General features: G+C 39.2%; 1 protein-coding gene across 1 annotated transcript in view; it reads right to left on the reverse strand.

The window, feature by feature from the left end:
• Positions 1–423: 423 nt before the first annotated feature.
• ESR1 (estrogen receptor 1) overlaps positions 424–27974 on the reverse strand; it is a 115848-nt gene continuing 88297 nt past the window's right edge. The window contains exons 5-8 of the mRNA XM_010581893.1: positions 27686–27824; positions 8975–9108; positions 2169–2352; positions 424–770 (exon numbers count right to left, since the gene is read on the reverse strand). Of these exons, the coding sequence (XP_010580195.1) occupies positions 536–770; positions 2169–2352; positions 8975–9108; positions 27686–27824 (692 nt within the window). The 3' untranslated portion in view covers positions 424–535. The remainder of the gene's footprint in view (positions 771–2168; positions 2353–8974; positions 9109–27685; positions 27825–27974) is intronic.

The raw sequence follows: 27974 nt of genomic DNA on the forward strand, positions 1-27974 counted from the left end.
AGGTGGTCACTAACAGTGCAGTTTCACTGTGGCACACTAAAATGCCAACCAAGTTTCCATTTACCCCTCCTTCCCCCCCCCCAAAAAAAGTAACCCAGAATCTCTACCAAACTGCTTCAAAGTTTCAAGCAAGTAAAGGATTAAGCGAGCTCAGAATTTCAGGTTAATATCAACAAAGGCTACCACTCATGGAGATACCAATACGCATGGGTGGTATGGCCTATTAATTTATAGTAAAATGAATGTTTGGTTTAGATTAGGACTTACCCAATTTACATGCAAAATTAAATAAAATCACTGCATATTTTAAATCAAGTTAGCCTGACAATCCTTGCTGACTGTCCATAGCAATGAAATGTCTTCCATTTAGGATAAGCAATTAATTTAGGCAAGCACTTGACCAACACTCAAATGGAAAATGCAGGTGACTGTTGTCATTGGAGTGTTTACCTAGGTGGCACTACAGACGAAATGAAGCATGACTTAGGTAGTACGCTGCTGGGTTTCTCATACCATTATATATGCTGACTTCTGTTTATATTGTATTCTGCACATTCTCCTCTTCTTTGCCGTTTATATAAAAAGACTGCAAGGAATGAGATGAGGCTGATGCAGTTGTCATCTGGCTCCGGTTCTCCTCTTCCACTGGTGCAGCGCTCCTGGCTGCTGGGGCGTGCAGTCGGTGAGCGTCCAGCATCTCCAGCAAGAGATCATAGAGTGGAACTACATTTTTACACTTCATATTGTACAGGTGCTCCATTCCTTTGTTGCTGTGGGTTGTAACAAAACAACAGTTACTTTCCAAATGTGATATAGGAAGAAAAAGCTATCGCCTAATAATATTTGTTAGGTTCATATAAGTTCCACCTTGTACAAAACAACTAACTTACTTAACAGTGCAGTTGCTGTACACTCCTGCTACAGTTAGCAGAAGGCGGCACTTTCAAAAGAGCGCTTCAGACTGCCCATGAGCAAGGTGCCTTCTAAAGGTGGGGGTTTTGCTCTCCTTTGCCTAAAAGGTAACGTAGAGCACATGGACTCCTAATTTAGCCACTGTGAATAAGTGGATGAGATGAATCTTGGCTTTCCCATAACAAGGCCTAAAATATCAGATTCTTTTCCTAGAAAATAGCCTCAGCCACTTTGTTAGTAAATGCTCACTTGTAATAGGATCCATTCACAAAACTCTGGAAACAATAATTAACTTCACTGTGCATCTGGAACTTCCTTAATTGTACAAATTCTTCTTAGGGAAAAAAAAGGATGAATAACATGAAGACAAAAAAACTCCACAAAAAGACACAAGTGAAAAACCCACACTAACACACCCCTTGACTTTTTCCTGAAGACCTGTATATCAGCCCAGGAAGTAAAATCTGCACATTTCAGCTTTAGTAGCTATGATGTCGTGCTTACCCTAATTGTAATTTTATTAACTGAAATAATGAAAATGAAAATCTGTGTAACAACATCTCTTGTCTCTTCATAAAAATAAAATCTGTACTGTATCTTTGTATAGACTTGTCATCTTGTAAACACTCCAGCCACTGAGCAGCTACCTTAAGAGGTAATTACATTTGGGAGAACCATTGCTGTGGCTAACAGAGCACCTCAGACACCTCACCTCTAATTAGCAAAGGGCACAGTCCTCTAGATTGGGATTCAGTAGATCTGAATTTATCCTCACTCATAAGATACACATAATGATCCTAATCTCTTTTCTAAAGTGATCTGCAATCAAGCCACTTGTGAAAAGGGGCTACATAACATTGATAGTTTTATTAAACCTTATCTTACAGGAGACGACTAAAATTTGCAGAACTAGGCTACTGCAACATTAGTATTCTGCTTGGTACTTTTCAAAAAGAATACCAGATGCACGTAACATTACAAGTAGATACTGCTTACAGCGCTATCAAAACAAGAAGCAGAGGAAAAGAAAACTAGAAGAAACAGATGGTGAAAAAGTTTACTCCTTTCACACCATAATCCAATGTACTGTTTTGCACACATTCCATACATCCTTATGGAAAGTTGACTTCTCTTTGTTTGGTTTTGTAACAGCTCTACACAGTTTGCACCTGTGAAGGAAAAGTGTGTGTGTGCATTTGCAAAACCTCCCTTGCATGGGACCGGTGCAGGAGGGCTGACTGCATGCTTGCTCTCACCTCATATGTCTGATGTGAGAGAGGATGAGGAGGAGCTGAGCCAGTCGCCTGTGCTGCTGCTGCAGAGAAAGACCCGACTTAGCCATTAAGTGTATCAGAGTGTCTGTGATTTTGTCCAGAACACGGTGGATATAGTCTCTCTCTTCCAGAGATTTCAAGGTGCTGGAAAGAAAAGTGTACACACCTGGAGTAGGAAGGGGAAAGAAAACAAACAAACCACAGACAAAAATTACTTTGATGGAGTCAGACTTGCCCAAATTATGCCTCGTGGCTGACCTCTTCAGCTGTGTTAAACCACGGGAGCTGACTGTGCGCTAACCCTCCTGCTTGCCAGCCAGGTCACTGCTTTGAATGGCCCTGGAGCTTGGATTCGGTCCCTGTGGGCAAAGCAGGAGGAGGAAGGCGATGCCTCTTCCCTGCCTGGGTCCATCCAAGGTCTGGGCCAGGAGGTGGATGACACCCACAGCCAGCAGCTGGACCTACCTTCAGGCTGCACTCCTCTCTTCCTCAACTCCGAAACCTTGAGGAGATGCTGTTGCCCCTTGAGAGCTCTGCAATACTTGCTGACCAGCCCAGGCCTTTGGCAGTTTTTGCCGTTTTCTCTGCTGTTTAATGTTTGATTTGGGGTGATTTGCTAGTCAGTCTAGAACTGAATAATACGTTACCACAAATCATGTAAACAAAATCGGGGTTTGTTTACGCACACTCACCTCAAAAAACCCCTCCCAACCGAGCAAGAGCCTTGAAAGGTGTGCTGCTTCACCTGCAAACCCAACTCTCCTTTAAAATCCATGTCCAAAGCAACCTGTGTAAATTCAGCCATCTTACATTTCTTACTGCTGGAAGTGAGCAGCCTCAAGCTTTGGACCAGAAGGAACTTTCAAACCTCCCCTCTAACAAACAGCCCCTCTACATCTCCTATAATCACTGTAACTCAGGCATAAGAGCTTTTGCCAGTAGTAATTTTGGGGTGCATGAAACACATCAGCTTTCTAAATGGGAAATTCTAACCTATTCCGCATGGTTTTATCTTGAATTTGTTCTGGACGACAGCACACAGCCAACGTGAGTCAGGTCACAACAGCACTGTGCTGCCAAAAGGCAGCTGTTGCATTCGGCACCAGTTAATCTTCTGGTTTGAGCCAATAACTCCAAACAGGTCGTATTACTCTAATCCAGTCCTGAGGCAGCAAAAGCTTAAGATGGATGTACGGTAATACAATCAAAGTGGCTTGATCATGGTGTGTTCACTGCCCTGTGTCTATAACGTACTTGACAAATCCTGTGCTTTGGCCCTTCTGCATCAGCTCACAGACGCAAGAAGAAATTTGGATTTTGTCCTTGGAAAAAATTGGTTTCTAGAATTACTTTTCATTTTTCTTTTCTTTAAAGTGTCATATATAGCACAATATGCAATACAGTTAGTGATACGAAGAAAAAAGACACACACACACACTAACATGCACACATACACAGACATACTCTAGCTTGTTTGTACTGTTTGCAGCCTGGGGACTATACCATTGGATTTGTAACCTACAAGTAGGTTTTATGACTTTGGGTCTTCTGTACTAAAAAGAAATGCAAATTTGTGTTTGTGAATGTTTGTGAATGAGTGTCTCAGAGAGAGACTGCTTTTAAAAAAGCAAAAGAATAATTCAAACACAGCACAACTTCTGAAAACTGTCGGTCAGAGCCCTTAATTTTGGTAATGAATATTGCTTCAAATTTGATATAGATGTATAGTACAATGGCCTCTTTTCTGACTAAGCTTTTTATGATTATTATTATTTTACTGAAATGAATTCACCAAAGAGAAAATGCTTCTTGGGCTTTTCTCAGCTGAATGACTCTTAACTACCCTCACATATGCCTACTGACAATACCAGGACTTATAGCTTAGCAGGTACCTGTAAGGGCAAGATTCTTAAATATTACTGACAAATCACAGTCCATTAGAAGGAAACATTAGCCTCATAAACCCACAGTGCCTCCAGAGCAGCTTACTTCAGCCAGAGGATGCTGTTGTGCCCTTGTAGCAGTACCCCTTAGCTTCATAACTTTGAAACCAGAAAAAGAATACAAAAAAACTGTTGAGAGGAGTTGTTTCTCACCTAGGTCTAGTCCAGAAGCTATTAAAAAGTATAAATCAAAAAAGCACTCCCCCAAAATCTAAAGACTTCAGGCAATTTCCAGTCAATAACTGCCAAGAAAAATGACATTTGGTTTTCCTTTCTTGCCCCCCAGTGATTGCTCCTGACCCAGGCCAATGACCAGAAATTTCCCTAAAAGAAATGCCAGCTATCCATCACACACATACACACACAAGCGCAGCTTTGGAACAAGAGTGCAGAAAATTGTCTCAGCAAAATTAAATTTAACAGTCTCAAAGGTCCTTCCAAGCTCTGAAGCTGAAAGCAAGCCTAAATTGAATAGCTACCAGGTGGTTTTTCAGCTCTTTCTGTAGGTTGGTATTGTAAAACATAATAAGAGCAAGAATAGAGAAAGCACCACCCTGCTAACTAGTAAAGCCTACTGGTCTGTGCCCATAGCACAAAGCTATGCACAGAACAGGGGCCCTTGGGGACTGTAGTGCTACCGTGCCAGCCGTTGGCATATAGGGATATAATTTTATATATGTCACTACATATAGTGATATATTTTTGCATATTACTGTAGAGGAGAATGCCCTCTACGTCTTTTCTGTCACAATAAACCCCAGTTTAAAATATCTTTACATTTAGAGTTCAGGCTCACAAAACGATACCCAAGGCTCTTCTTCCTCTTCCACCGTGCCCCATTGCTCTGGATCTGTAGCAAGCCAGGCTGAGCTATAAGCAAATTCAGCTCTGTACCATGCACTCATGTAATCATCCAGCCCCCAAAATAAAGAAATAAATAAAAAGCACAATTTAACAGGAGCTGGAAAAATCAGGAGAAAAGAATAACAAACAGTCACATGGAATCTACAGGACGCATAAAATCAGCTACATCTTTCCATCTCTCTGTACTAACTAGCTAACTAATTAGGTAAATCAGCTGCTAAGGCAGACATGACCTACATCTTCATCTCCAAAATGAACGCCTGTTGCTTTGCTACATAGCACCACTCCTCTCTTCAGATACACTTAAAAGTAAAACATCTGGCACCATGTTGCCCTTTCATGTCTCTAATACTTATTTTCCAGTGTTAAGAAACAGCCCTTTATTATTGAGCTGAATGTGTTCTTCAGAAATACAATTTTGCTTTTAGTCAAAAGATTTAATGCTGCAGCTTTGGAGGGGCACCCTCTTGTATGTTATGTAGCTAGAGACAATGCCGTCCTTGTTACAGACATGCTGTCGCCTTGATATCTCACGAAAAATTTGGAAGTAGAGTAAACGTATATTTTGCTTTGTAAACAAAACCTTCTATCTTTTCCACACGCACTGAGTGAAACTAAAAAAAAAATCGCTTGCATTTTGCCCAAGACCACATGGAAAAGGAGTGTAAAGATATTAAACAGCCTTGAAAGATGTTGCAAAAAAAAAAGAGAAAATAAATGTTCAACAAAAGCAAGAAACTGCACTAACTCATGTGAAGAGACTAAAACAGATGTCCAAGGATTTAATAAAGAAATGTTTGTGTACACTCAGTGAATTAAATCCACACAAAGCTTTAGAATGCAAATGCAGACTGCATTTAAATATGAAATGCAGCATAATTAGTCCAATTTGTTTAATTAGCCCACTTGTTTAAATCATTTTGAGATCAGCTAATTTAATCGTATACATATATAATACAAATAGCAAAAGGGCCAAAAACTCATTGTGTGTTTATCTGCTGTTTCTTTGTGTATATTTACATGTGCAAGCTCAGAAAAAAAAATCAGGTTAAGGGAGGCTTGGAGGTCATCCAGTTCAACCTCCTGCTCAAATACCGGCAACTTCAGAGCTGGGACAAGCTGCCTAGAGCTTTGTCCAGCTGAGTTTTGAGTATCTCTGAGGATGGAGACCCTACCATCTTTCTGGCCAACCTGTACCACTGTTTAACCTCTTACTGGGAAGATTTTTTGTTCTGTTCATCTAGTCAGAATGCCCCTTGCTGTGGTTTGTCTCCATTGCAGCTTCTCCTTTCCTCTTGCACCTCGGAGAGGAGTCTGGCCCTGGCTTCTCCATAACCTGTTCATCAGCTATCTGAGGACTGCAGTTAGACCTTCCCTTAGCCTTCCCTTTTCCAGGAGGAACAAACCCAGCTCTCTCAGCCTCTTCTCATACATCATGTACTCCATGGGCTTCAGAGCACCTAATATTTCATGTGCGTCCAACACTTTGCCCAAGGAGGCTGGCTATATTCTGTGAAGAAAAGCATCTCCAGAAGACATTTTAGAGTATCTATGACAAACAACACTTACACAATTATTACACATACCCCAAATTATGCTACTTATTTCTGTAATGCAGTCTAGTTTCCTAACTGGGGCATGTAAAGGGTCTCACAGTCAGAAACTCATGTCTACATTCCCACCACCTAGCAGTTAACTCCTCAGACAGTTATAAAATTAGTTGGTTATAGGAATGCAAAACCTGAAATGTAAAATTAATTACCTTTATGCATAAAGGCAATTACAAGTACAGACATACATTCTGTGGCCATACATACATACACATTCAGTTTACAGTGTACTCAGATATACTGCAATAAGTACAATATCCAAGCCAGAGTAATAAATTACACTTTGCATAACAATGGTATGAATTGCATCCATTATGAACCTGTAACAGCTCAACCCGAATGATCCCCTCTGATCTATCATTGTCAGGACTCTTGTAAAAATGCCAGACTTCTGAGCAGCTATAAACTTTAATTTAATGTAAAAACAAAATCCACACCTCAATTCAGATCACTCATTAGATCATCAGAACAACTCTGACCTTCTACCACACAGACCACCACTGATTTGAACCTGCTGAATATGAACCTTGAAGGAATGAAGATCTAATATCTCTTAGCCTCAGTCAGTGGTCCATCTCTCTGATTATTACTGACTTCACTGGCTTCTTTTTTTTCCCACAATTTTTCCTTAGGGAAAGCTTGAAACAAAAAATCCCTTTAACAAAGTAAGACATGCTTATGAAGGATAGCTGGTGGTGTCTGGCAGAGCTTTGTCTAAATAACAAATATAGTTTTCTGGATCAATATTAAACACAGTAGTGGCACAAAAACTCTCAGCAACATGACTTGAAGTCTTCATGTTCAAGACATGAACATTTAATGTGTTTTATTCAAACTTCCGATTTTATTTTTTTTTCTAATTCAATATTTCTATAAACCAATTACATATTGTAGATTTATTTAAGAGAATAACTACATTACAACATATTAGCTAAAAATCTGGAGAAGCATCACTTTTTGGGAAGAACTTTTATCTCTGGGAAATATTCTGTTATTATTATCAGGACAATAAAAGGAAAATATAATGTCAAACAGAAATTACAATTGTCATACCCTGGCATTCAAGATAAAAACAATAGCCTTTCATTCCTAATATGTCAGGTGCTTGCCTCAGATGTCACATTTTGGTAACTGGTGACAATCACAACAAATCCTGAGCCACATCAATATCTCACAGAACATAAATGAAATATTTTATATTTCATTGTATAAATATATAATTTTGCTTGATTTTTTTTTTTTTTTTTTTCATAGACCAGGTCCAAGTTTCCATAAAGGAAGAAGTGCCTGATCAATAAAGCAAAGTCTGCTGTGCTTAGAGTTAGCTTTTGGTGGGAATTATCTGAATTCGTATTTCATGTAACTTGGGCAAGTGATACGTTAGACCACCAGATAAAAAGGACATACAGCTCTCCACATGTGTTTTGTCTAGAGCTTGATACCATCTACGAGTTCAAACCCAACAGAAAAAGGGGAGAACAAGTGTGTAAATTCTCAAGGTTGGGAAACTCTGGCATCTTTAGTCGTTAGGTAACAACTTAGCGGAGATTGGGTCTAAAATGCTGACTTTGGTGCCTACATTATTATTTTAGACCTCTATCATTTCCATGAGAGCACCAGGGGCCTCATTTCTGCATTTAAAAATAAATTGTCCAGAGTTTTTTCTCATCTCAAACAGAAAAAGATCCCCTGGTGTGCAACAGAAATTTTCTGTCACATGCCTCAACTTGAATTTGCTTATTTCAATAATCTCATGCAGAATTCAAGTGAGCTAACTTTACATATTCATATCCATAGCTACACTTGTTATCTGGTCACTTATTTTTGAAGTGTATTTCAGAATGAGATTTACAGCCCAAAAATACTTATCGACTATAAAGGAAGTGTAAGGTGATGACATCAGTTTTAGACGCCTGTATTTTGATATAAACTAAACCGTGATAAACTCAGACACATTTTTGCCATTATTTCCCTTTATTTTGCCATCATCAAAAAAGGAAGGTGTAGATTTACAACTAAGCATTGCCTTTGGATGCCCTAAGCATGGCTCCAGCTACTTCAGTGTCTTGTAATCTGAGGTTTAAGACCTGCTAGCACCTAGTTCAAAACACTGCTCTGGTCGCCCTTCACATCAGCTGTACACAGTGAATCAACTACTTTACTGCATTAATTTGCTGAGGGCCACCTACACCACTGAACAGGTTTGCCTGCTTCCATCCCTGCTTGGTGGTTCTGCCTGCATCTATGTTGACAGCCCCCTTTCGATTGCTGCTGTCTCAAAACGAAAACATCATTAGCGACAACAAGCAGCATTAAGTCACGTGCAGAAGCAACCACAATTACCCGAGTGACAGCAAAGCACACCACTTACCAGAATTGAGCAGGATGATGGACTTAAGGCACACAAATTCCTCCCCTTGAAGGTTCATCATGCGAAACCGAGCAGCAGTAGCCAGCAGCATGTCAAAGATTTCCACCATGCCCTCTACACATTTCCCTTGATTCCTGTGTGAATACCATCAAGGGGGAGATATTCACAGCTTTAACCTGATGGCAGCATGAGCTTTTCATCCCCCTGGATCACTCCCCTCCAGTTTGATTTCATCGGTTCACTAGCTAGCACGTGACTTCCTACTTTATGCTCATTTGGTGTACGTGTGATTACAAAAGCACAGTTCTCAGTATCCCATATAAAATGAGTAAATAATTAAATACTATATTCCCCCCAAAATGTCAATTTCACAAACTCATCACCAAGGCATTACTGTGGTGGAACATACGAGATTGACTCAACCAAAGCTTTACATTGAGGAAAAGATTTGTTTAAAAGTACATTTTGACTGGGGGCTTTTTGTGTATTCTGTTTGTGTTACTTTCCTCTTCCTTTTTTCCCCTTTAACTGAAATAGTGCCAGTTCTTTGCATTTCTCCCTCCCTAACGTTTTGTACTTGTTTCTACCTGGCCTCGCAGTCTGTAGATTATGCTTCTCCCATTTTTCTTATATCAGCATAAAGTCTCCTTAAAGAATAAGCTTATTCATGAGCTCAAGAGAGACTTATGAGGCCAAAATCTTGTCTGTATGACTGAGTTTGATTAAAACTATCACTTCATTCCACAAAGCAGATAACTTTTTACATTACAGCATTAAACAAAGCTAAAATTTGGGAAATCTCAGTGTTCATTAGTAATGGCAATTAACCACCTCCCTCTGCTCACAATACTAGGTATTCTTACTCAGTAATTTTCATCTTGCACACCCAACCTGCAGCTCAAGGATTAATGCAGACTGTAATTATTTTTAATGAAAATTTAGTCTGCAGATTTTCTGGTTATGGAATTTTAGATAATTTACATTGCTACCTTTTACCAAAAACTACCTCCTTTACTTTTAATAGGACTTCCTGAGTGAAATTTTAACATGTAAGACTTGAGTGATCAGATCTGCTGTTTAAAAATATACTCATTCTTAGATATGGCTTTTATGAACAAAATTTTGAAGATCATTGCCCCAGGAAAATACAAAAGAATTTTCAAATGATCAGACGTAACTTGTAAAGTGAACACAGATTGAGCTTCTCCTAATCTCATTGTGACAAAAACAATGCTGACTACCAGTACAGACACCTCTGCCTCAGTCCTGATGCAGCCATGCTGTTGAGACCCTGTAGCTAATGTCCAAACCCACACCAGACCCTCTGACAAAACAGTCATCTTCCTTTTTGACTACAGCTTGAGCAAACTCTTTGCAGTTCTCAATCGTGTCTAAACCTAAAACTGAGTCAAAGAAGGAGAGGGTGTGTCTGTGAACATTTGTACACTGATCTCCTTTCAAGTTCAAATCCCTATTCAGTTAAATTTGGGGCTTGAATTTAAATCTACATCCCCTTTTTCCCAGCCCAGTGCCTACGAGCCAGTGACTATAGCATATGAAAGAAGCTATTTCATCTGCTTTCAGAGATATTTAAACAAAGCAGAACAATATCAAGAAAACAAAGTGAGAGACACTCCCTTAAAACAGCCAGCAGGGTCTTGGTTAAAATACAGTAATATTTGAAAACGTGGGGTCCTAAGCAAGCTTTCCAGTCACTTTTACAACAGCACACATTCTCTGACATTTCTGTGAGAAAGAGATGATCCAGCCTTAGGAATGGAAACAGTGGAAAGATATGTTTAATAAGGAGGATGGGTTGCTCCATCTCACCTCAGGTCCCTATGGGCTACCAGGCAGCTGCATGCTGAGCACTCCTGACAAGTGCCTAATTCTCCCCGTGCATTTCACTAGCACTTAACTCAGAACTTGATTTCCATTGCATGGCGGGCACCCGGTCACAAGCTGCAACTTTGGCAATGCAACTTTTATGGCTTTTTCTGGATCTTAAAAATTTCGCTGAAGAAATGGTGGTTTAAACTATAGCAGCTTTTCAGGCATGACCAGCACCATTGATAATTTCACATATTAGGTTCCCACAGACGGTAGTAACAAGTGCAATGTAAAAGGTCATGGGTAAAAGTCTAAGTCTTAAGATTAGCAGGCAGGCAGACTCAATGGTATGTTCCACATAAAGTGTGTGATGACTTTTGCACCCTCATTTACAATGCCCTGACCGATGAGCTGAACTAAAGGACTGATCTCAGCTGGTATATCCGAACATGGCTTTCCTGAAATTCATAGTTCTGTCTCTTTTGCCTGAAGGCTGAATCTGAACTCAGACGGGGAGTTTTCAATGATTTGATGACCAATCAGTTACACTGTTCAGTGCTGGATGCAGAGAGCTCTTCAGCAACAACCACCTTACTGCCCTGATGAATCCTGCTTAGGCAAAACAATGCTGAAAAACTGAACTGGTTGGATCCAAGTATATTCCTCCTCTGTTTGGACATCAATGAAATAAACGAAGGCAAAGTAGTATTTAGTAGCACCACTGTCAAATAAAAACCAAACAAAAATCAGACATTCAAAACAAGGCATGAGAATATGAACTATTACTATTACCTCAAAATCTGTTCAGTGTGCTAAAATTTAAATCCTATGGAAGTAAAACAAACATGAATTTTTACAGTGGGACAAGTTCCACTGCTTCTGATACAATACTTTTGCCTATAACTAGAGAAAGATTAAGTTTGTATATATAGACTTAAGCACAGTTTCAGAGGACTAAAAGCTTTTAACAGTTTTGCATTAGCTTAAATAGTACCCCAATAAAGTTTAGCTTAAGTATTTATAATTTCAGGATTACACAGAAAGAAAAAGTTTCAGTGGATCATATCGCAAATGACACGTATTTAAAAAAACCCCACATCTTCATGTCTAGCTAAGACATTTACTTGCTTCCTAAAACACATCAAACTGCTGCCAGCCAGTATTCAAAACAATTCAAAATATTACACAGTCTGAACAAATTGCAAAATTTGCACAGCCGAGACCACAATTTAAAAAGAAATAGTAAGTTATTTGTAAAATGAGACGTTTTAAAATGCCTTGTGGAGACTCATAAGATGGAAAAGATGTTTTGGTAGCAAGTAAGAATAATCCTCAGGTGGTAGTTTTTACAAAAATAGTTCAATGGACTGTAGCTTACAAGATCAATATTCCAATCAAGATCCTCTTGCTGACAAGTACAACCTCTGGACAAAAATCTCTAGTCCTGCAATACATACATAGTCCATGTGCCTAAATCTCCATGTGCGTCTATTTCCCACCAACTGAACTCGTATGGTAGATGATAAATAAAAATGATGTAAATTAATTAAGAGATTCTAGATACTTTCTAATCTCATTTGCTTTCCTACCTGCTGATGTGAAATACTAGGCTACTCCATAAGAAAAAGAAGGGTATCTCTTTAGGCAGAGTTAAGTACTTCAGATGAAGTTAGAAAGCTAGCTCTAGGTATTCATGTGTGCAAGAAACAATTTAAAAATTTCTGCTGTGTTTTCAGAGTTAGGCAGCAGATCCATCTCCACTGAAATCAGTGGGAACTGCGGAGCTTAGTATCTTTGAACTGCAGGCTTCTAATCAAATCTTGTTATTATCTAGGCTACAATACTGATTTTCTTTGTTAACCAACAAAAACTATCTGCAATAGGAATCTCCAGTTCTCCTGAATTGCCTTCTAACTTTCTAACGTAAGCTGATAGTATTATCACATCTTCACAGCTATATGCCCAGTTGATAGGAGGGCCTATCTAGGAAGGCCTAGATAACTTTCCTGGAGGACAAATTAAGCAATAGATTTGAAAATTGTCCTTATCTCACCATCATGCTGTTGTCTCTGTGTACTCTCAGCTTACTGAAAACAAAACAATAAAAGCTTGTTTACTGCAAAGCATCAGAGTATATTGTCAGAAGAATACTTAATGCTTAGTTATTTGGAAATGTTTAGGAAAGTTAAAGCATGCAACTTAAAGGTCTTAAGTTACTGCATAAAAGTACTATGTGCATTAACTTCACTAAGTCTACAGAATCACAACATCATCCAGACTGGAAGGCAACTCAGGATATGTTTAGTCCAACCTCCCACTCAAAGCTGCGTCAGCTCACTCAAGGCTTTATGCAAGTCTGGTCTTGAAAACCTCCAAGGATGGAGACTGCACAACCTCTCTCAGCTTAATTATTTTCATCATCATGTTTTCTTCTCCTCTATATCCAGTCAGAACCTCCTCTGCTACAATTTATGACTCTTGTTCTCAGTCTCCCATTGGGCATCTTAATAAAGAGCCTTGATAATCTCCTTGCAGAATTTAGGTTAGGCATGCTCAAAAGCCATCTCTTCTCCAGGCTGAACAAATCCACTTCTCTCAGCCACAAGGCATGTGCTCCCACCTTGGTGGCTCTCCATTAGGTTTACTGAGGTTTATTAATATCTTCCCTGTAATGAGGGGCACAAAGCTGGACGTGGTGTTCCAGGTATGGTCTAATGAGTACCAGATAAAAGTGGAATAATCACTTCCCTTGCTCTGCTGCCTATACTACCACTGATACAGCCCCAGATACTGTTGACCTTCATTGCTGCCGTGTTGCAGTACTGGCGCACGCACAGATTGCTGTTCACCATCACCCCAGGTCCTTTCCAGCAGAGCTGTTCCCCAGCTAGTTAGGCCCCAGCTTGAACAGTAGCAGTGGCTTAAGTCCATCACAGGTGCAGGACTTTGCATTTCTCCTGGCTGAATTTCATGAGGTTCCTGTCAGCCCATTCCTCCAGCCTGTCTAGTTCCATCTGTATGGTAGCTCTGCCCTCGAACATATCAACTGCACCCCCTACTCTGGTGTCACCTGCAGATTTGAAGACAGTGTGCTCCATCTCCTCCTCCAGGTCATGGACAAAAACATTTAACAGGACATGTCCTAGGATAGACCCCTGAGGAACTCCAACTGTAACTAGTATCAATGTAGAGTGTGAATCATTAACAAGAGACCTAGTCATTTTATCATAGAAGGCAATTAGGTTGGTCAAGCACAATATACCCTAAATCTATGCTAATTCACACTCACCATCTTCTCCTTCCTGTTCGCATAAACAACTTCCAAGAGAACTCACTCTATGATTTTCCTCATGATAGAAGTGATGCTGACTGACCAACCTGTAGTTCCCAGCCTGTCTCTTTCTTCTTTTGGAGGTGGGTGCAACATAAGCCTTTCGCCAGTAATTGAGGACCTCTCCTGGTCTCCACAGCCTTTTAAAGATGATAGAGAACAGCCTTGCAATGACATCATCCAACACTCTTGGATGCAGCCCATCCCATGGACTTGTATGTGACAAGTGATTCATGACTCAGTCCTCTTTTACTAACTCAGTCCTCTGCTCCTTGAACGCTGTACGTAGGAATAAGAACCTAGATTTTATTTAAGCCTTGGGAAAACCCTAGATATCAGGAGTGTCTTTTACAGAAACACAGGAACAAACGACAGAGAAGTAAACATTACCAGTGAAGAGTGTTTAGGTGAGGCGAACAGGGACTCGGGATGTTTTCATCAAACTTTCCATTCAAAAGGAAAAGCCCAATTAGGCACAGATGCACCCATCAAAGCAAAGCCTGACTGTGTATTTGTTGTCTCTCTGGCTTCTTTGATCACAGTACTTCATTTGATGACAAGGTAGTGCCAAGAACAGATGGGATCCACCAGACTAGGAGAGGGAAGGTCATCTTCACAAATGGACTTAATAAATTGGTGAGGAAGCCTCTAAACAAGGCTTGTCTTGTGTTCCTAAGCCTAAAGGTAGGTCAGGAAACAGGGGAGGCAGGATTGAGAGAAAGCTGCAGGGACAACTTTCATATCCCCATTTAGAAGGGAGGGTATTCACAGACTTAACTCTAATGCCTGTGCTCTTACACAGAAGGAGAACTGGAAGTCTATACACAGTCAGCCAGCTGTGATGAGACTGAAAACACAGAGGCTTGGTAGGATACTGTACAGATCAGATCAGATAGCACATATGATTGGAGAATGGTCATGGATGGGTACAGCTTGATTAGAAAGGACAAGTAAGGAAGAAAAGGATAAGAACTTGAGCTCTACATAAAGGGAGACCTTGATTGCACAGACCATAAGAAACCAGAACCACATATGTCAGGAGACTCTGTGTATAGGTCAGAGGAGAAATTAACACTGATGACTGGGGGTGGGGTGGGGATTGTTACAAACTGTTTGACCAAGAGTATAAAGTGGATAAATGTTTCTCTAACACATTGAAGTCTCCCAATCACTGGTCTACAGTCTTGTGGAGGATTTTCTATATGGATAGACTACAATCGTTGGCTGGAAGGTCAACATAGCATTGTGCAAGTAATCCAGGGAGTTTCTGGACTTTGTTGATGATAGCTTCCCAATACAAACAGCACAGCGGCCAACCAAGGGCAATGCTGTATTGACCTGCTCCTTACAAACAATAAGAAATTGTTCATGAATGTGGCCACAGGTAGGAAATTTGGCTGCAGCAACCATGAGATGTCATTGAGCTCAGGATCCAGAGGTAGGCTGGGAATGCAAACAAGGGAACTATGACTCTGGGTTTCAGAAGAACAGACTGCAGTTTATTTAGGGAATTACTAGGCAGATTATTCTTGGTGACATGGTAGGGAAAAGTGTCAAGGGAACTAGACAACATTTTAAGGAAAACTTATTGAGAGCTCAGGAACAAGCCTATCCCACTGTAGAGGAAGACCAAGTATTTCAACAGAAGATCCACTTGGCTATGCAAGGAGCCCCTTAATGAACTAAGAGGCAAGGTTGATATAATAAATAGAAATAAAAGCAGGCAGCAAAGGAAGAGTGCCAAAGCACTGTTTGAGCATTTACACCTGAAACTAGTGAGGGACACAGAGGGTGCCAAGAAGGGATTTTACAAGTATAGCAGCAACAAATGGAATTTCAGTGAGAACAAAGATTTGACAAATGGGGGAGAAAACCTGGTGACTGACTAAATGTAATAGACTGAAACACTCAACAGCTTTTCTTTTTTGTGTGTGTTATATTTCACTAGTAAAGCCGACAGAAGCATACTGACAGGTTAGGGAATTACTTGGAGAATTAGTAATTACTCTGGAGAGTAATTCCAATCTTTGTAGCCAATGGGGTTCACTGCAACGTGCTGAAGTAGTTGGTCAATGTATTCATTAGGCTACTATCTATCACTTAGATAGGCTGGATCACCAGACCCCAAGTGTAGCAGTAATGGCTCAATGCCTGGTTTGTGGTAGGTAGTAAGTACTCCAGAGGTTGACTCTGAAGCCAATGCTGTTTAATATATTTATCAATAATCTGGATGGTGATAAAAGGTTCATCTTCAAATTTGTGGATGATACTAAGCTGGGGCTGGGGGGAGGTTGATACACTACATAGAACCACCTCAGTGCTAGAGGGACCCTGGAGGAGTGAACCAACAGAAACCTCGCAAAATTCAACAAGAAGTACAAAATTCTGCACCCAGGGCCAAATAAACCTGTGCATCAGTACAGGTTGGAAAAACACTGGGTTGAGCAGCAGCCCTCCTGGAAAATGAAACCAAAAAAAAATACAAGCCAAAAGCATTCTCGCTTTGTGGATAAGGCAAATTGCATGCAAATTATGTTGTTCTGGCCACATTCTTCCTAACAAGAGAAATTATTTTCCCCCCACCTCTACTTGGTCCTGCTGAAGCTGTGCTTGTGTCCAGTTTCAGGCCTCTCAGCTCAAAAAGGATGTTGGATGCCTCCTCCTGCTGTGGAGATGCTCAGAGGCAAGCAGCATGTGGCCTACAAGGAAGGGTTGAGTGACTGGGTCTGTTCAGTCTGGTGAGAAGGAAGCAAAGTATGTAGGGGAGGGGACAGACAAAACTGCAGTCTACAACTGCTTGAAGGGACATTACAAACAGGGTAAAACCAAGGTCTTCTCAGCAGTGAATGGTAAATCAAAAGGGAACTGCTGTAAACTACAGCTTGGAAGTTTCGGGCTGGATTGTCGGAAGGTGGCGCAACCCTGAAACGGGTACTGAGAAAGGCTGTGGTCTCCATCCTTAGAGACTTTCAAGAAAGCTAGACAAAGTCATAGCTGGCCTAAGCTGGTGTTGGCAATGGTCTTGCTTCAAGAAGCAGGTTGGACAAAATGATCTCCAACCAAAATTTTTGTTTCTAAAGTAAATTCTTGGAGAAGTTCCTGAAAGAGTTTAGTTTCAGAGGGTACAATTAGATGCAAGGATTTATTACTGGTGTGGAGCTTTTTAAGCAAGAATCCAAACATGCAGTCAGCACCTGAGTGAAGAATAAAAGCAATCCTTAAATCATACAAATAAGGTTTGATGTACTAATGCAGCAGTAAAAAAATTCCATCACCGTATTACAGCCCTTTGGCTTCAGTTTATGCATAAATCTGGCACAGAACATAAAATAGAGAAGCAAAAATAAAATTTGAAAGTTAACCTAAGTTTCTCATAGTTCAAAATCTCTTCATCGGTTTAAGCTTGGATTGTATTTTGGGGAAAGGTTTGGAAGGAGTACAATCTTTTCTATTCATTATAGTATATTCATTCTCAATGCATATCTTCTCAGCATTTTATCTTCCTTACATCTCATTCTCATACTTCCATTATATTTAGTTAGGATTTATTTCTAATTCATTAGCTTATTCAGTCATGGCATAGGCAAGGAAGAATGCCTATCCATCCAGAGGCAAGGACACAAATTCAGAGTGAGGAATCCTAAAGTGAGAGCACGTATATTTTTCAGAAAGTTACCTTGAAGTATTAATTTTGCTTCCTTTTTTTTGCTTCTTTTTGGGGGCTGGGGGGTAGTTCACTAAAATCTTTTTCAATTGATTTACAACACTGTTGCAGTAATTGTTGTTTAAACAAATCGAATATTTTTGGCTACTTACTCAAAAATATGTGCCATTAGTGTCAATGCATGAATCACAGTCTGAGAATCACTCACAGCTGGGCAATTGGAGAAGTACTGGACTGGAATTAGCATAATTCAACATGGAATCAGGTTTTTTCCCTTCAAGAGTTTCTTGAAACAGACATTTGCCAAATAAGAAATAAAACTGAAATATCAGTTCCAAACATAATTTTGAGGGAGGAAAAGAGGCAGGAGCAGAAGGGACCTCTAAGAGCAAGGTGCTCTTTTCCTCCGCTGAGCTGGGTGGTTATGTTTATACCTTTTCACATAACCTGCCCTTTGAGTTACTCTGTTGGCATCATCACTTCCCCAAAACAGGTTGAAAAAAATGGTTGCCCATGCACAGCAGCAGTTTCCACGCAGCACAGCTCGCTCTCTTCTATGGCAACAAAGCAAAAATTAGGATTGAGAGTGAGGCTCAAATAGGAAATTCCTACCTCTTCCAGTACTGACAAAACTACCAGTCCACCATCCTCTGAGGTTTGCTAATCTTTTCTGATGTCTCTTTTGGTTGCTCCTTGAGCTAGCTCTGAAACAAAAGTGGTAGCTAATTCACACACCAAATGAGAGATGTTAAAATAAAGCCAAATAAGAGAGGAAATTCAGGAAGACTGGGGATAGGTAAAAGACAGAGCAGAACCATTATATCCTGTGCTATTTCTGAAGCACTAAATAATTGTCAAACTCTTTAACATTTTTTTATGTTCTATCCATTAGAATATTATTGCAGGCTTTATGCATAGGTGGTGCCTGTCTTCAAGACAAGAGATGATTTTTATATACATTAATGTGTTGTATATACATTAGTTCTATTAACAGACATTGATAAACACTTTCTACTCCTATTTAAAGTGATGCACTAGAACAGCTTAAGGAAGCAGAGTGTCAGGAAAGCTCCATCTCCAAGGTTTTAAGACCAAATCAAGACCATCCATTGGTATGTCTTAAAGGCTTCCAGGAAGGCATTGGAGGGCTACTTTAACTGAGGATTTCCCCTTTTCTACAATGCTATGCTTTATCAATAATTAAAAGATGAGGAAATGGTTATTAACAGTGAAATTTTACTTCAGACCATCCTGCATTTAACCAGTAACTGTGGAGATTGTGGAAAAGGTTAGAGGAAAAGTAAGCAGAAAAAAAATAAAATCTGACAAAAAATTAGCCACCTTAGCTCTAGAACAAACCAGCAATCTCCAAAGAACAGGAAGCAAAGAGAAAAGCAGAGACTATTACAAGTGAACTAAACCAGAGTATCAAATGCAAGGCCTGCTGATGAAGAGAAATGCCTAGCTTATTTATTATTCTGTGTCAGTACTTATAAGGTTAAATAGCATTTTGCTTTAAAAAATGGGTGATTTGATCACAATAGTTAGACTTGTACGGTCACACGAATCAGTAAGCAGTAGGTGGGCGTGAAGGTGAGAGCTTCAGAAACAGAGAAAATAAAGATACAAGGCTTGTTCTCTAGTGGTTCTGTTGTGTTGTTTTCTGTGTGCTTTTTTAAAAAAAAAATGACTTGTTCGTGAGCCTTAATTACTAAGGATGGTAGCAAAGTAATTCAGAGGTAGCAACATCTTTTACTCATCCCATTTCTCCCTGAACACTGGCTTTCAAATGACACACCCTGAAGAACTTTATAGACTACAGTCGATGGGTGGTATTACATCTTGCTGTTCCTGGAGTGTACTATAAAGAGCCCTTTGTTTCTTTATTGATATAAGCATGTTAGACCAGAGGTTTGGATCAATTGCTGGCTAAAATGCGCTCAAAAGTTTTAAAGTAAGTTCAAGATTTAAAAGTAATCTTTGTCAAATATTTGCAATAAATATGGAGTAGGACATATATAAATTAAAAAAGAAAACAAACTCCAAAACAAAACAAAACCCCAAAAATCTAGTTTAAAGTGGTTTTCAGCTACAGTTACTCACAGAATACCAGAACTGCTGAAGTTGGGCAGGCTGTCTGGAGATCATCTAGTTCAATGCCCCTGCTCAGAGCAGGGCCACCTACAGCAGCTTGCTCAGGACCATATCTTGTTGTGTTTTCAGTATCTCCAAGGATTGAGACTCCACAACCTCTTGTCCTGTGACTGAGAAGAATCTTGCTCTGTCTTCTTTACTTTCCCCCACCATCAGATATTTAAACACACTGATCAGATCTGGGTCTTCTCAGCCTCTCCTCGTATGCGAGATGCTCCAGACCATCAGTCATCCTTAACGCCCTTTGCTGGACGCACTCCAGTACGGACATTTCTATCTTGTACTGGGGACCTCAGAACTGGACATAGCACTCCAGATTTGCTTCAGCATGGCTGAGCAGTGAGGAAGGATCACCTACCTCTAGCTGCCAGTAATGCTTTTCCTAATGCAGCCCAGGAGGCTATTGGCTTTCTTTGCCATGAGGGAGCATTGGTGGCACAGAGAGCACCCAGTTGCACTGATTTCCCAGAAAATGTATGTAGCTCTCCCCTTCATGCTGTCCTGTAGGCACTTCTGTATTTGTGTGCATACACACGCTTGGGGGGAGAGGGGGGGGGCTCCTACTGCTACGTTGTGTTGATTACAACATCTCTCTTATCTGCATCCCACTGAACTCTTTTCTTGCCAGCCCAGTCTACCACCTTCCTCACTTGATTGTGGGTCATTATCTTCCTTCCCTGTCATTCCTGGTTTAAAGCTCCCTCACTAGGTTAGCCAGCCTGTGGAAATTATGCTTTCGCCCCACTTGATGAGGCTGATCCCATCTCTTCCTAGCCATCCTCAATCCTCAGAGCAGGTTCCATGATCATAAAAGTTGAATCCCTGTTGTTGACACCAGCTATGCAACCAGTTGGTGACCTGCAGGATCTGTCCACTCTTCTTCAAGCCCTTTCTCCTCAGCCGCCCCAGTGGATTGACCACCTGGGCTCCCATGCCCTTGATCACTCTGCCCTTACAGCCATGTAGTCATGACTAAGTGTCTCTCCTGACTAGATCAACAAAGGATCACCTACCTAGGCAGATAAAGTAAGAGTACACTATACATTTCAGCAGTGGTGAATCAGGTCTGAAACATACAGACAATTGACTACTAGGTACCTTTCTAATTATTTTTTTTCTTGGTAACATATGATGTGAAATGGATCCATAAATATGTCAGATAGGGAAAAAGCTCTAAAATGTTGCTATAAAAATTCTAAGAACACTGATTATTTTTTGTTGCATTTGAGATTTAGATTAGAAAATTATTATGAAGGCTCTCCATTTGGGAATAATAAAGTTACAATAATTGGCTGAAAAAGTTATTCTTGTTGACAGGAAGGCCTTTTGCAGTTTAATTTACATTCAGTATGAAACACCTTAAAGCCAAAAATAATTCAAAATTCTCTTCATATCAGAAATGCAAAGAAAGTTTAATTTTTGAAAGATCAGCATCACAATTCAACATGACCTAGAACTGGGCCCAAGTTCCAAGGTCAGAGTGACTAGATGAACAAGCAGTCTTAGAATTTGTGTAGGGGCATTCTTGAATCCAGAAATTATTTCATTCTCTCTGAAAACTTCTGTTCTGTGCCTACAAACCCACCCAGGGAACCTCTTTTTCTAACAGCTGAAAATTGGAAAGATCATAATGAGAGGGGTTTTTCTTTCTTTTTTTTTTTTTTTAGAGTTCATCACTTTAAGCATTATCCAGCACCTCACCAAACTCTGGAAGGGTCCTCCTGATTTACGTTTAGGTTGTTTGAATTACAAAATCAGGTAGTCTTTGAATTTTGCTCCAAGGCACGGTGAAGACTGATTTACAATAAAGAGAAATTATTCATTTGGCATTGTTTTAAGATATATAATTCTGTTTCTTGTAATATTTTTTTCATTCTCTGGGACCTACAGTATAATAATACATCTCAATATCCAACAGTAAAGTGAAAGATGAAAGAGAAATTTAATTATTTCAAGAGATTCCGTAACTCTTTACAAGTTGATCCATTCAGCTCTATCAGGTAAGTAGCCTGATGACAGGATAATTGTGTAAGTAAGTTGGGTTTCCAGCACAGAATCTATTGCTATTAGGGATGGGAAGAAAATGAGATGTACAATTGTTTTTCAAATTTATTTTGAAGTGCAAATTTGGATATACTTGTTGCCTATGGGCTTTTTCCCTTTGAAATAAGTAAGAGCAGCAGGTCATTGGAGCATTCTGAATCAAGCATCTGTGAACACTTTGCTTCCATTTCTCTAAGTCGTCAATGGTAATTAATGCATCCACAGCTACACAGTGCCAAAAAAGAATGTCGTGCATTTACTCAAGTGACAGAGAATTGTGATGTCTTCAGACATTTGGAACATTTTACAAGGTGAGGGACTAGCAAAACATATTCAGATTTCATCCTGATGCTCTTCTATTGTATCTAATCTTCTGTTTATCAAAACGTTGGAAAGCACTATCTGCACAGAAAACCTAAAGATTCTTTTCAGATGTGGTGAGAAACTTTCAGACCAAAGCCATGAAAACAGTAAATTATTCAGCTGAATAATTACAGCGAATACTGTAAGTCTTTACGCTATTCATGCTAGCTGCAGTTTAAAGAGATCCATGGCCTCCTGCCATTGCTCAATATGAAAGTCAGTAAAGGGAAAATTCTTCAATGTCTTCTGAAAAAATGAAAAAGCTCTATCAAGCAGTGGAAGAGGAAGTGAACAGGAGTTTCCAAATAAACAAAAAAAATTAAGAGCAGACTAGATTTCTCCATAGAAAGAAGGAAATAACCTGGTAGAAACATGGAAATACTGACTAAATTTAACTGAAATTTTATAAGTCCCTAGACTGATTTTTTGCTGCTAGACATTTCTTGCAATTACGATAAAAAATAACATTAGAAGATAACATGACAACAGCCATACTGGCTCATATCAAAGGTATACTTAGCTCTGGGCTAAACCTATGGGCATTTACATCTTCTGATTTCAAGTGATTACCTCTAGTGCTAGATCAGAAGAGAAATTAACTTGTGGATTGCCATGCATCTTCCCAATGTGCTCATGACTTTATGCAATTCCTGCCATCTCTGTTTTGTTTCCCTTCTTCTATTGGGCATCACAGGCAGAGAAGTCAGTCTGTTTGTTTAGTTATTCTTTGTACCAAAGCTCATCTCCCTCTTTGATTGCCTGTGTAAGCCCTCTGAGTACCTTTCCTGTTTTTTCAATATTCCTGTTAAGATAAGGAAAATCAGAAAGGCAAGGTTTTCCAGATGTAGCACAGATTTAAATAGTGAAATAACAATGATCTGTACTATTTCTTTTTCCTGTTGTAATGATTCTTTGGGGAAAGCTGAAGTCTATTTACTTTTTGACTGCTGGCGAGCAAAGAACTGTTGGTTCCGCAGAACTGAATGCTGTAAACAGTGAGATGGTAAGATCAACTCAGGATGCAATTTATGAAGATTAGGATTATTTTTCTCCTATATGCAACAGTTCACATTTGTCTGCATCAAATTTGGATCTTGTTTAATACTTTTTGGAAATCAAACAAGATCTCCCTCATCCACTTGCTTTTTAATTTCTTCAAAGAACACCAATGTATTCATGGCACATGGTTTCCCCTTACAAAATGCACGATGACTCTTTACCACTATGGCATGTTTATTCACACCTCAACCTCAGTTTCTTTACAATGGTCACCAGGCTTAGTGGGCAGAAGTTTCACCCACCTTTTTAAAACGCAGCAGTAGGTTTCCCATTTTGCTGATACTGAGGATGTTTCAGGTGAGAAGTCATCCACCTTAGCAAATCAGCTATTTCTACCATGAGTTTCTTCACAATTATGTTTCAAACATTTGAGTGACCTCTGGTCTGCCTGATATCTGAATATAACAAATCCTTTAAAACATAATAAAATATGACTTCCCTCATTCCTGAAGACATGTTACATTTTCTTCAAAATTATAAACAGCCTATCATCAGGCCTGACAAATTTCAGCCCTGGTCTAATGACATTTTTAAAGTCTGGTTTCTTGGGAACCCTCCAGACAGAAAACATCTGGTTTGTCCCATTAGAGACCTAAGCCTTTACTTCTAGATTTGCCTTATACAGGATACTAATTTTCAGAAACAGAATATAAAAGATTTGCATTTATCTTGGGCTTGCTTTGATTGTATCAGGTAGTGTACATTAATTGCAAGCACTGTGAGTGTGCCATTGTATTTCCTGATTGGGCCTATTTTTCTAATCTATAATTATTTTCATTTGATCTTTTTTAATAGCATCAGTTGTACACTGTAAAAATGTACCAGTTATATGTAATGGGCAGACTGCTAAAAGTCCTGATTTTGAACCAAGACTGAAGTGTTTAGAGAGTGCATTAACAGAATAAGAAAGAGTGCATTACCCCACAGAATACCCTATCTAATTACAAGGCAGAGTGAGAATAGAAAGGCCTAATGTGATGATATTCATCCATACAGAAGGCAGTAGTCTACACATACTGGCAGCTTAATTGTTGTATAATATTTCTTTTAGGCAAAGCAAAATTTTAAGAAGGAACTTAAAATGAATAACAAAGGGCTGCTTTACAGATATTTTCAAGGCGTCTTCTAAGTGTGAATTGTTGCATAGCAAAATTATAGGGGTATTTATTTGAAAATGTAACAAGTTGACCCTCACAGACTGAGAAAAGACAGTCTCTAAAAGATCTTCGGAGTCAAGACAAGCTCATGTTTAATATGACCCAAGTAGGAGGAGTGAGCTGGGAGAAGAAAAGTCAGATTTGTTCAAAAAAAGAGCAAAGTTGGAAAGTTATTTTTATGGCATTTCAGACAGATATGAACAAGAAAAGACTGTATTTATCTAGCCAAAAGATAAAAAAGCTGCATAATAAAACTTGAAGTGACCTGAGCTTTATGTAGAGATGTATACAAATTACTATCTATCTCCAAGATTCTAGACAGAAAGAATCTGTTAGAGACAGGAGAAAACTGAATGTAAAAAAATTAAAGGGATGTGCAAATCAGAGAGGCTGTCTGCCACAGAATGATCAGAGAGAGGTAGAGGCATATGCAAAATGTGGTGAACAAATTAACAATACTGAATTTGCAGTAAGTCCAGAAAAACACAGGTTAGAGGCAGATCTAGGTTTTACCATCTGTAGTTGGTGACTCTGGATTATAGGCAGTAGCTAAATTAATATTCGCAGATGCTGTTAACCCCGTAGATCAGGTAACAGGGAAAGTGTGATGGGGGTTCAGGACAGAATGCTGTGGATGAAAACACTGAAAAGGAGTATCCTGAAAAGAACATGCTGAAGGGTAAGGAGTGAAGAACAGATTAAAGGAAATTGTACTACAGCACCCATCTTTTCCATTATTTTAGCCATTCAAATGCTTTCATTATTTAGATCAACAACAATAATACATCAAACAATTTTTGCACTCTTGTAGCATTTGCCCAAATATTTGATGCAGTGGAAGGACTCCATTGAGTTAAACAGGCTTTGAATCAGTCTGTGTCCTGCCATCTCAAATCTGACAAACAATATACTTTTGCCCTATAACATTCTCAAAAGGCAACTTGCCTAAATCAAATTATCACATCAAACTATTGCTAGCACTAATTAACTAGTAAATCAACAGAGTTTTAACTAATTAGCATATCACTGCTCCCCAGAGTCAAATAATTTATTATTTTAGTTTCAGCAAATATCCCTACCAAGTGGAGTGAGGCAAGTATATGACGCCTTAGAAACATGTTTCTTATTATTTGAAAATGAGAAGATGTAATAGATCTAAATTTTTTAGAAGCAGTCATGTTTGAAAGTCAGAAAACAAAGAGCCTGTTTTGATTATGAAGTTAATTGGGTTTTGAGCCTTAAAGTAAAAAAATGTGGTTCCAGTTGCATGCAATTGTTTTCTTTAATCCAGCAGAGTTGGCTTAAACTGCTCAGACTCCATTTTATTCAGAGCATGGGGATTTTTAGTTGAGGAAAACCAAAGTTTCAAATGTTTTCCTAGCTGTTTTTCTTAGCTAAGAGGAGGAAAAATGGTACTCTGGCTCTGCTTTTCAGTTTTTAATTTTTTCTTACAACCTGTATTACAGAACGTGGAACAGATGGGTTGGTCTTTGGAAGCTATATTGCAACTTATAGTAGTTTTCAGTAATATGCTATACTTACTTTCCTACAGTAGTAAATTTTACTTCTTATGTGCACTAAGAAATTATTTTAAAACTGTTGTGTTTTCTTGAGAAGACTATACTTACATTTAGGCCAGCAGATATTTTCTGTACACAAAATGAGGATGTGTTTTATACATATCTAGTTCCATAGCTCACAGATTATGTGCTTACACAGGTGGAATAGGGTTTTTCCTAAGGCAATAAATACTTCTCTATTCCTATGAAATATTATATTTTTTTACTGTTAGGCATTATCATTTATATTTTACTAAAATACAAAAAGTAAACCTTATTTTTTAGCAAATAGAGGGCAGGGGAATCAAAGGATTAACACTGCACAAATGTAAACATGAAAACTCAGTACCCCACAGTTAACAGAGCAAGCTGCTCAAAAGATGTTCTTCTGCTAATAAGAGTTTTGATTCATTCAGCCAGCTAATGGTTGCAGTAGCTGAAGGCACTGCCCTTGACTTTTTGTTGCCATGCCTCTGCTGTAGCTCGCTGCCCCTGCAGTTCCATGATGAGATCAGAAGCTTGCCCAGCTCCTAGTTGCCTCGCCACTTACTCAGTTCAGCTCTTCCTTCACTTCAGTTTAGACAAGATGCCAGACTCGGCACTGAAGTGCACGTATAATCTCTCTCCTGCCAACTCTGCTATGTGGGCGGTTGTCTTCAACTGAAGAGAACTACCAATAGCTAGGATGACTCTATCCTAACTCACTTTTTCTAGATTTGCCAGTCATTTGCCAAAACCCCTGCTCACTGGTTATTCTCTTTTAACACTCTTTCCCAAGGCTGAAATTTTTTGTGACTGGAAAAAAAGGAGAACTTGAGTTTGCATTAAGGTAGCTAGAATATATGTTAAAAATCTATCAACCTTCTTGCTTCTATTTGTGCCAGCTCAAATCCAGGATATTGTTGTATGGCAGAGAAACATATTTTTCTCTCTCACTTAGAAACACATACAACATATTAGCAAGACTGGCTAAAAAAGGCTTAGGGCAGCAAGCAGGTGTGTGTTTTACATACCTGACTCCAGCTTTCAGGAGGGAAAAAAAAACCAACAACAACAACAAACCCACACCTTAATGTTTTCTCTACAAATAAATAAGATGGCAGTTGAGACTCTACCAGGATTTTCTTCCAAACTTTTGCCTGGCTGCTTCGATAAACCCATTCTAACTAAGAATAACTAAGAGGATTTTAAATAAGCAGAATTAATTATCTGAATTAAAGTGATTAGGGTTCAGTATTTAATTTTAATTTAAATTAGTTTTGCAACAAACAGTACAGATTATCTGAGAAATTTTTTGCTGCCTTTGAAAGTTCTTCCAGCAGCAGGTAAATTTCAGACGTGTTACTTGTCTAATAAATGACCAGCGTCACATTCCAGAGCATTTCTAGGGTTTCTAGAGTTCCTTTTCCAGCCTCACCTACTATAGCCCTGCTCTAACTTATGAAGTACTGTCAAATGGTAGTATTGGTGAGATGGCTAGGAGCTAAAAATTAATCTCATTGCAGTAGAAATAAATTAACTTCAATAATTCACAGCAACATGCAGACTGACCTGTCCAATAATAGGTTAGGTGCAAATAAAAGCTTTCCTGGGTGTTCCATGGAGCGCCAGACTAAGCCAATCATCAGTATCTCTAACCAGGCACATTCCAGTAGATGGACCTGATCATGGAGTGTTAAATCCACAAATCCTGAAAGAATAAATAGGAGAGAGTAAAACCACCCCAGTTTTGTAAGCGGAACAACATTATTCAGAGAGTCAGGTTAAAAAGTGCATTGGAGCTGGATAAGCAAAAAGAAAAAGCAATAAACCAGACATTTGTTCTCTTTACATTTTGGGC

Source organism: Haliaeetus leucocephalus, unplaced genomic scaffold (genome assembly GCF_000737465.1).
Source record: "Haliaeetus leucocephalus isolate CR32 unplaced genomic scaffold, Haliaeetus_leucocephalus-4.0 Scaffold819, whole genome shotgun sequence".
NCBI classification, from domain to species: Eukaryota; Metazoa; Chordata; class Aves; order Accipitriformes; family Accipitridae; genus Haliaeetus; species Haliaeetus leucocephalus.